General features: G+C 52.0%; 1 protein-coding gene across 1 annotated transcript; it reads left to right on the top strand.

Moving 5' to 3' along the window:
* The first annotated feature begins 2,613 nt into the window (after positions 1-2,613).
* On the top strand, positions 2,614-7,694 carry Chchd5 (coiled-coil-helix-coiled-coil-helix domain containing 5). The gene is made up of 4 exons (XM_023717470.1): positions 2,614-2,703; positions 3,712-3,852; positions 3,949-4,114; positions 7,516-7,694. Coding segments are annotated over exons 1-4 (333 nt in total). The 5' UTR covers positions 2,614-2,701; the 3' UTR covers positions 7,540-7,694.
* Positions 7,695-9,972: the final 2,278 nt, after the last annotated feature.

The following is a 9,972-nucleotide window of genomic DNA, read 5'->3' as shown; positions in this document are numbered from 1 at the left end:
ATGAATAAATGATTTAAAAAAGAAAAAGGGGCTGGTGAGATGGCTCAGTGGTCTAAAGCACCTACTTAGAACAAGCTTAGCAAAGCACAGGGACCGTGGTTCAATCCCCCAGCACCACATGCCAGCCAGCCCCGCCCCTTGGTGGGCTGAGCTGGCCACACACACAAATAAATAAAATTTAAAAAAAATAAAGATCCAATTGAATAAATACTGGGATAGTATACCTTAAGAGATGCAATCCTCACAAACATGCTAATCACTATATGCACTAATTACAGTGTTGAGAATGATTTTGTGTGGTAAGCTCATAAAAATAAAGTATCTGACAATACTTTCTGGAACTTAAATTTACCTCAGTACACAGTGCACTTGGGTTACCTGTGTTCTGACAGAGAACAAAATAGCCTCAGGTCTCTGCTGGCCACAAGTTCATTCATTTTGAGGACAAAGAAAGTGCCCAGAGCCCTGCTTTAGGTGGCCTTCACATCCCCCGCAACTACCAACACCTTTTTTCTCCAACACAGTCTACAGAAATTGTGAAAAAACAAGTTGAAAGAGAAAGCTAGAAGTCTGAGGGTATTTCCTTTTTTCACCTGAATTTCCATTCTGCGATGAGTGATAACATTCAAAGGTGGTCAGGTCAGAGCTGACAGGAAGAGGAAGGAGATGGCTGAGAAGGAGACAGGCAGAGAGGCAAGTGACATTCATGCTGGAAGAATCACAAAATTTTCATTACTGTTACAGTAAATCACAACCTTTTAAAAAAAGTAAAATGGAGTCTCTTTATAGTTGATTAGACAATGAACGATACTGTCCTCATTACTGTAGAGGATTGGTAACTGGTGGTCAACTTGTTATACCTGTAGAAGTAAACTAGCATGGTGCAAGGTGTGGGAGGCCCACCTGATGATGGCTGCTGGCAGCGTAAGAGGCAGAACTAGAGAGGCCATCGGGAGGCTGTTAGGGAAGCTGTTAGTTTTCTTGGGCTGTTCTGCTGGAGGACCTTGTCATGCTGGCTTTCTGGTGAACTTGACTGTTCTGTCAGAGGAGGAGCTTGGGGCCTCATCACCAAGAATGGCTGTAGTTCGCTTCTGGGGAGCTCTGGGTCAGGGAAAGATGGTGCACAGCTCAGCCTCCTGGAGAAGCTTGTCCCATTGGCTTTTTAAAAATTTTATTTGTGTGTGTGTGTGTGTGTGTGTGTGGTGGCCAGCTCAGCCCACCAGGGGGCGGGGCTGGCTGGCATGTGGTGCTGGGGGATTGAACCGCGGTCCCTGTGCTTTGCTAAGCTTGTTCTAAGTAGGTGCTTTAGACCACTGAGCCATCTCACCAGCCCCCCATTGGCTTTTTTGATGGGAGCTCCGCCGTCCTCATCAGAGGAGCGCAAGACCTCACTGTTGCTGAGGATGGCTGTGCTGCTTTCGGGGGAGCTCTCGGTGCTTACCTTGAGCATTGCTTCCTGGCTTTAGTGCAGATCCCTCAGCCTGCTGGCACAGACCTTCTAGCTTCCACCCCAGACCTTTGGGCCTTCCCAGTGCAGAGCTGTGAAGCAGACCTACATGAGACACTGTCATGGCCTCTAGGCCGCCAGGTGGACTTGTGGGAGGCATGTGATGAGCTCTACGTTTCAGCTGGAGCAGTCATCAAATGCCAGCTGACCAGCAGGGCAGCTCATGATTACAGCCTCCTGCAACAGCTCTCGCTTATTCAGAGCTCCTGCGGGCCTAGGCTCTGTGCAAAACGGTTCCCTTGCACCTATGTCCAATGTGGAAGAAGTCACTGTGTTCATTCCTGGTTTATAAATGAGCACACGGAAAATCTAGGTGGCTTGTCCCTGGCTCACAAGCAGCTCTTGTTCATCTTTAAGCACTATGACCGCTGCATTTTGTGCTCATTTTGGCTGGAGTCTTAGACCTGTACGTAGCAATGGACAGATGCTCAGTTCTCTGGCCAAGGGACAGCTAATCTGAAAAATGGGGAGATGCATGCTTTGGAGGCAGATTACAAGGTGAAAACGCTGACATACAAAGAGGAATTACACCGAGAAGTAACTTGACCACAGTTTCAGAAAGTACGATTAAAACCCCATCTTGGAGTTGGAGCCTGCTCCCAGGAGCAGGGGGCACACTGCGGTGCGGTGTAACCTAGGCCGAGCACACAGGTGGCCCCACCTGCGCTGGGCCGGCTCTCGGCGCGCCTTCCGCCGGGTCGGATCACGCGCGCCACCAGTGTCACGAGAGGACAGTGAACACCTGCACAAGGCTGACGGGGCAGCGCAGCGTTAGGGGTTAGGCCCCGTCCCTGAGCCCAGGCCCTGGCAGCCACCGAGCCCAACCCAGCCTCAAAAGGCAGGAAGTGGTGGGGCCACGGCATTTTGGGCGCGTTTGCCAGTGACTCAATCCCAAAGAACCTGCGGAAGCTCTGGGATCCAAACACCAGGGACCGCTGTCCTTTATACTACTTCCGGGGAACCCTGGGCGCCGCCATGACAAACCGGAAGTAGGAATAGCTGCCGTACGTAATGGCGGGAACGGAAGTAGCTCTTAGGGTGCCGCCATGATGAAGTTGAGCCTGATTGGGCGGCTTGTCTGTCACTCTGCGACCGGAAGAGCGAGTTAGGGCGGGTAGGCGGGGCCTCGCCTTGACAACCCGATGCCGGAAAAGGCGGGTCTCTCCTCCTTGGCGGATCCTCCGCTGTACCGACATGTGAGTAGTAGGGACGTCTGTGCGATCTTGCTGCCGTTGTCTCCTCTTCCTCGTGACCTGCGCGTAGCCCAGGCTCCCAGAAGGAAGAACTGGCTTCTCTATTCCGTGGAGACTCGACCTCAAGATTGACCCATGCCCATCTGCGCGTGCCAGGCCCTGCCCTCCGAGCCCTCGATCCTCCCTGTACCTTGTAGTGGACGTCACCCAAGTTCTGCCCGGGGCTCCAGCCCAGTCCCTGCCATTGCCACCCTGGCACTCTGCACTTGTCTGAGGACCGCTAGGACTCCGGTTTGTCCTAGAGCTTCCCATTTCTCCCCTGGAATCGCCAAGTCTTCCCTCTTGAACTTTCCAAATCTGCCCAAGGGCCCAGACCTCACCTTCAGTGCCCACAGTCCGACCCTCCCTAGACCCTTCTGATCTTCATCTGGATTCCCAGACCTTGCGCCCGCATCGCCCCAGGTCTCACTTGTAGGACTCTCAGATCTACCCCAGAGGCCCAGCCTTGTCCAGGGCTTCTGGATCATGCCACTAGGACATTTATTTAGTACCGCCCCTGGATCTTCAGACCACAAGGTCTTGGGTCTCATCTCTAGACTCAAACTTTCTGATCGAGACTCTTCACCAGAACCCAAGACCCCACCTCTTTGACCTCTAAACCTCATTTGTAGGACCCCCAAACCCACTGAAATTGCAGCCTCTCTCCCTAGACCTGTAAATCTAACTACTGAGGCCCTAAGTCGGTGTGCATTCTGTGAACTCCAGCATAATTAAGGCCTACCTTAAAGTATTTAGGCCTTGTTACAGGAGCGCCACTGTCTCTGGAAGCTTTCACCTCATTCCACAGCTCCCAGGCAGGGCTCAGGCTTCAGCTCTGCCCTTCCCAGTCCCCATTCCGGAATCCTTAGAGTTCCCAGATCTGCCTCCACTCATTGTCAGACTCTAGACCTAGATCACATCTCCCTTTCTTGCTGTTCTCTGCCATTATCCTCAGCCTCCTTTGTCCTGCAGGCAGGCGGCCCTGGAAATCACTGCTCGCTACTGTGGCCGGGAGCTGGATCAGTATGGCCAGTGTGTGGCAGCAAAACCTGAGTCATGGCAGCGGGACTGTCACTACCTTAAGATGAGCATTGCCCGGTGCACATCGGCCCAGTGAGTGTGGGCAAGTGCAGATTGCTTGGGTGGAGAGGTGGCAGATGGACAGCAGGGTGGGAGTGGTCCTGGGTCTGAAATGCGCTCTCCCCACAGCCCAATCATCCGCCAGATCCGCCAGGCCTGTGCCGAGCCGTTTGAGGCTTTTGAGGAGTGTCTTCGGCACAACGAGGCAGCTGTGGAAAACTGTGCCGAACACGTGCGCCGTTTCCTGCAGTGTGCGGAGCAAGTGCAGCCGCCGCACTCACCTGCGCCTGTACAGGTAAGGAGGTACCTCTGCTAACCTTCTCCCCCTTACGACCTCCTTCCTTTCTAGTTGCTCGAAGTAAAGACTTTCAAACGCCTGCTTAGGCACAGGCAGGGGCCCGGAATTCTAATCCTGCCATGCCAGCTCCACCCCCGGAGCACTCTGAGATGGTGCTTGATACTGGGTGTGGTGGTGCGAGCCTGTAATCCCAGCACTTGGGAGGCTGTAAACAGGAGGATCACTACAAATCCAATTGGCGCAGTGAGACCCTGTAGACCCTGTCATATATATATATATATATATATGACTTTCAAGCCTTTGACTCTACCTTCCCCATGTACCTTCTCTGTGCATCCAGAACCCACAACATGGTCACCTGTTGCCAGCCTTGCACATCCCTGACTTTAGTCCAGCCGCCTTTTCTCACCCTTCCTCTGCTGGGATACCTGCCCCAGCCTTCTCTCTCATCTCGCTGAATTGCTTCTTGCCGCTGCATGGTGGCCAGAAATCTAGTCACATGATGCGGTTGCTCACAACTCTCTGGTGGCTTCTCATTCACATTAAGAATAGAATCCTGGGTCTTTGCTCAGTTCCTGTTTTCTTTCCAAAGCCGACCTCATCTATTTGCCTCCTTATGTAACCTGTCCCTTGCACTGCTTTTCAGCTGGACTGACAGAGGGACTGGGATGGAGCTGGGGGGAAAATTTATCCTTTTTAACATACACAGCCTTGCCTGGCATGCACAAGGGCCTGAGTTCAATCCCTGGTTCTGCCAAAAAAAAAAAATAATAATAATTAATTAATTAATAACATACACAGCAAGGGCCAGTGAGATAGCTCAGCAGACAAAGCGCCTGCTTTGGCAAGCGCAGGGACCAGGGTTCGATCCCCCATCCCACATGCCGCGCCGGCTCTGCCCCTGGGGTGTGCTGAGCCAGCAACAGAGTCCAAGCGTGATGGCGCACTCCTGTAATCCCAGCACTAGGGCGGCTGAAAATAGGATCAACAGGAGTCCAGTCTGCGTAGTGAAACCCTGTACCAAATACACAAATTCATAACAAAACGAAACAAAAAATAAACAGCATATCTGAGGTAGTAAAGAGAATCACTCCTTTGATGTTGACTGCCTTTCCTGTTGGACTGTGGACAACAAAGGGAAAAGCTAGCTTTCATCAGACCCTCTGAGCAGCCCCCCTGTGGCCCTCTCTGCGTCCTGCAATCCTGTCTTCCCCTGTCCCACCAGAACAATGTCCCCCAGCTCTCTTATCCTCTTCAGGCTTTCCCTGTGACCGTCCCAGAATGATTTGAAAAGCACTCTGACCGTGTTCTGCTTCTACTTAGAAATCCTTCCGAGGCGCTCGCTCCCACCAGGCCGGCTCTCACCTTCAGCACAGCCAGGAGCCCAGCCTCTCCCAAGCCCCCCCCCCACCAGCTCCACACTGCTGCCTCATCGCATGAGCAGTTGTGCATGTCTGTCCTGCTTCTGTCCAGCTCCTTCCCTCCGCATGGTGCACGGCTGCCCTTACTGCCTGGGCTGTCTGGCTCCTGGCTGGTTCTTACTTCAGCTTACCTGGGTCTTCTCTCAGAAAACCTCTCCTAGTGCCCCGCCCCTGCTGCCAGGCTTGAAGGTCATTGAGCTTGGACTGTGACCCCCTGCTACTGCTGCGGCGGTGGCTCCTGCTGGAGGGAGGTTGTTGGCTAAAGCTTGAGGAGCCGCCATGCTAACCAGGCCCAGTCATCACTGCCTCTGTTTTGGATGGAGATGAATGAAAGGTTCAGACTGGCCAGACAGATTTTGAATTCTCAGAAGACATTCAGTAATGATCACGTCCTCTCCTCACTAGCTTCCTGGCCATCTGTTAAAAACATTTCTTCCTTTCATCTTTGCTTTTTCTCTTCCTTTCTTTCTCACATTCCCCACTCCCACCTCCTGACAGATAGTCTTGCCATGTAGCCCAGACTGGCTTCAAATTCATGATAATCCGGGGGCCTGGCCCTAGCTCAGTTCTTTAAGTGGCTGCTTCCACAAAGCTGTCAGCCTCAGCTTGCTGTAGTTCAATCCCCACAACCCTCCAGCCAGCCAAAAGTGCCCTGAAGGCATTCGGCGAGAAAAACAAAAAAATTCATGATACTCCTCCTGCCCCAGCCTTCCAAGTGCTGGGATTTCAAGCCTGCACCGCCACACCGGCTTTCTTTTCTTTTTCATTTTGCCCCCAGACAGGGTCTTGCTATGCAGTTCAGACTGATCTTGAACTCACTGTGTAGCCCAAGCTGGCCTTGTACTTGTGGTGATCTGCCTCAGCCTCCTGAGTGTGGAGATTACAGGGCTGTGCCACCATATCTTTTTTTTTTTTTTTTTTTTTTTTTCGTGCTAGGAATTGAACCCAGGGCCTCTCTTTCATTTCCAGCCTTTTTTTAAAATTTATTTTGAGACAGGCTGTTGTCCTCTACATTGTCCAGGCTGGCCTGGAAATTGCTGTCCTCCCCTCAGCCCTCCCAGTAGCTGGGATTACAGTCGTGCACCACCATATCCAGGAACATTGCTTCTTAGTGTTTTGGTCATCCAAACAGCAAAGGCTCCGCTCTCCCATTCTTTTTTTTCTTTAATTCATACCAGGGATCAAACTCAGGACCTCGTGCTTACCAGGCAGGTGCTTAAGCCATCAAGCTATCTCCCCAGTCCTGCCTCCCGTTCTAAGGCCGGTAGCTCCTTCCTTTTCTGGACAAGCTGCCAGATTCTCTGTGGCCTCTCAGTGACCACCCTACCCCATAGTTTCTTTTGTTTAGCAACCAAACAAACTTAAAAATGGAAATGAGGCCACATGGCTCCCTTTTAAAACCCCACAGCTGTGCAGCGCTTGCAGCGTTCCTCTCATTGACTGCCTCCTTCCTGGTCGTCCTGGTCACAGGTCATAGCTTCTCCTTCACTGGGGTGCTAGCACCCGGCCTCCTTGGTTCTCTGTCTTCTGTGGTAGACATGGATGCGCTCGCTGCGTGGCTGCTGGAGCGGTGTCTCCTGCCTTTGTCACTGACAGTTCAAAGAGTTACGTGTTCCTCCATGTACACCCCTGCTCTCCACCTTAGTAAAGGCCACAGGGAATTTCTCACTGCCGACATATTTTTGTTCAATTGTTGTGTCTGTCCTTCCCCCCCACCCCACTTGAATGGAAGCCCCTCTGTGTCCAAGATTTCTGCCTGATGGGGCTCTGATGCCTATACAGTGCAGGGCCTCGGTAGAAGGTACCTTCCCCGTAACAGCATACCGCAGCCAGCTTGTTCTCATGGCAGATGGCAAGACCATCGCCTGACATCCTCTCCCTTAGGGCTGGCCTTGGCTGTGTCTGCAGAATTGCCCCACCGTGACCCCAGGCTGGCACAGGAGCAGTGCCGGCGGTGTTGATGTGTTTTCTCCACAGACTCAGCCCCTTCCTGCCTCCTGAGGACTCCTTGGACTTCAGGAAGGCTGGACACGAGTGACTGCCTTGTGATACCCTCACCCCTTCAGAGTGCTGCGGGCCTGCACCGTGGGCCTGGCTTCCCTGGACTCCCAATAAAGACTGTGCAACTGACTCTGGTTCCTGCCATTAGCACCTGAGCAGAAGCCCTACACTTCTGTCCCCCAGCTTCAAGGGAACCTAGAAGGGCTGGGGAGGGGACGAGACATGCAGTCTGTTCACCGGGGCTCATGGAGCTGCTTCCTTGCTGGCACTGCCAGGCAGCTACTCCCTGTCTTCTGCCGCCTGTGCGTGAGGAGAGGCCCTGGGTGCTTCCGCTCAAGCACTGACTAAATCTCTGTTGAGCTTGCTTGAAGCTTGGGGAGGGAGCAGTGTACGACACTCTACCTTCCCCGATGAATTCAGAGTGGGATAACAGTGAGATGGGCAGTGAGATGAAGTACTGGCTCGCTGAGAACGGCTGCGTGGAACACTGTGTCTCACAAGCCTGTGAGACTCTGACTTCTGTCAGGGGTCCTGTGGAGCCAGGCCTGAGAGTTTGAGTGTAGGTTGGTTGTTTACAGTTTGGGTCCACAAACACAGTAGGGAGCAGAGAGGGAGCAGAGGGAGGCGGCCAATGCAGGGGCATTTTCCAGCTGGTTACCACTGTGGGACGAGGACCCGATCGCCCCAGAGCCCTCTGAGAGGCTGCATACAGCTGACCGCAGTTGCCCTGTCAAGGGGCAAGGAGATGGCGGTGTTTGCCCCCTAACTCCCCGTCTGTCACTGAGAGCTATTGTCACAGGCATTGACCTTGTACCCTGGCCTGCCCTGTATGGGCCAGCAGAGGAGGGTAGAAGCAGTAGCAGGGCCCAGGGAGCCATCTTTGCATGCAGGAGAGGTGCTGGTGGGCAGGTGACTGTGGCTTAGTGTGTCTCCTCACAGTCACAGCCTAGTCAGTATGAGGAGGTCATAATGGATGGAGAGCCCAGCCCTGGCTGGTAAGTAAATGATCCTGAGATATCCTGAGTTTCTCAGGGTAGCAGTGGGGACAGACATGGGAGCTTGATCAGTAACAAGCTACCAGCAAGTAGGAACAGGTGTTACATTGTTCTAAAACCTGAAATTGGCTTGCATTACTAGAACCACTGCGCAGGCTTTCTGGACCGTCTGTCCTTTGCTTTGTGGACTGCCCTGCTATCTGAAAGCTTCCCTCCCCCAACCCTCTGTGCTGTCCCACTCCTAACTATATGGCTGTGACACTGCTTCCCTTCTGGAAAGAGTGCTGCCTAGCCCTGCAGCTGGTCACTGGGGGAACATGTTCTACCCAGGACCTGGGCCTGCCTCTTTTTGGCTGGCATCCATAATGGCCCAACAGACCCTTTATTTCATAGGCCAAAGAGTCTGTGGTTTTAGTTTAACAGTGCCCTTGCCTTCATCTGGATTTACCATTTGGACAAGTTGCTTTGCTCTGGCTTGGAAGGTTGAGACGGCCCCATGCACACCCTACAAGTGTTTCTGCACTCTCCTGGGGATTAACCTGGAAGACAAAGGAAGTTGCTTGTTGGCTGAGGAGCCAGGGTGGACATTGTGTACAGTCAGGACGGCAGGAGCCACCAGATGCCACCAACAGACAGAAGGGGAGCCAGGTAGTGGAGAGAGGATTGTGATTGGTTCCTGTGGTCCTGAAAATGCTGCCTGGAGCCTGGTGGCTTTCTGCTCTCAGCAGCAGGTTTAGCCTGCAGGTTTTGTCTGTTTTTCTTTCTTTCCTTTTTTTTTTTTTTTTTTTTTTTTTTTTTTTGTACCTGGACTTGAACTCAGGACCATGAGCTTGCCAGGCAGACTGTGCTGCTGAGCTGTCTCCCTGGCCCTGTAACCTGCAGATTTCTGCTTCAGTTTCCAGCCCAGCCTTTGCTTGGGCAAGCTTGAGTGGGATTGAACACTGTAGCACAAAATAAATCTAATGAAAACAAAACGGAAATCCAGACTACATGTAACATTTAGAGCATCTTTTATGGCATTTTCCAGTAAGTGAGACCAGCCTCCGAGGGTTCCGGGTTCAGGAGCAGGAGTAGAACCTTCAAAGGTAGTGCTTTTACATTGTTTTGGTCAGAGCCACCCAGAAGCCCCCAACACTGACCCCCCCTTCTTGCTAGCATTTGTCTGCACAGAACTTATGCCCATATTTAACATAAGAACCTCACTATTTGGTTTATGTGCTTGGATGAGTGGTGTTTTTCCAGGAGTTTCTCCCATTTCAAATTGCCATGAATTTGTTCATAATCTTGCCATTATCTTAAGGTCTGTGGAATCTGTAATAATAGCCCCTTTGCTGTTCTGACATTGGTCATTTGTACCTTCCTTTTTCTTGATCAACCTTGGAGAGGAGTTTTTGAATTTTATTGTTCTTTTTACAGAATTAACTTTTGACTTGATGCT

Source organism: Octodon degus, unplaced genomic scaffold, assembly GCF_000260255.1.
Source record: "Octodon degus isolate 3935 unplaced genomic scaffold, OctDeg1.0 scaffold00052, whole genome shotgun sequence".
Lineage (NCBI taxonomy): Eukaryota > Metazoa > Chordata > Mammalia > Rodentia > Octodontidae > Octodon > Octodon degus.
The sequence above is the reverse complement of the archived record's forward strand: the minus strand, read 5'-3'. Positions and strand labels throughout refer to the sequence as shown.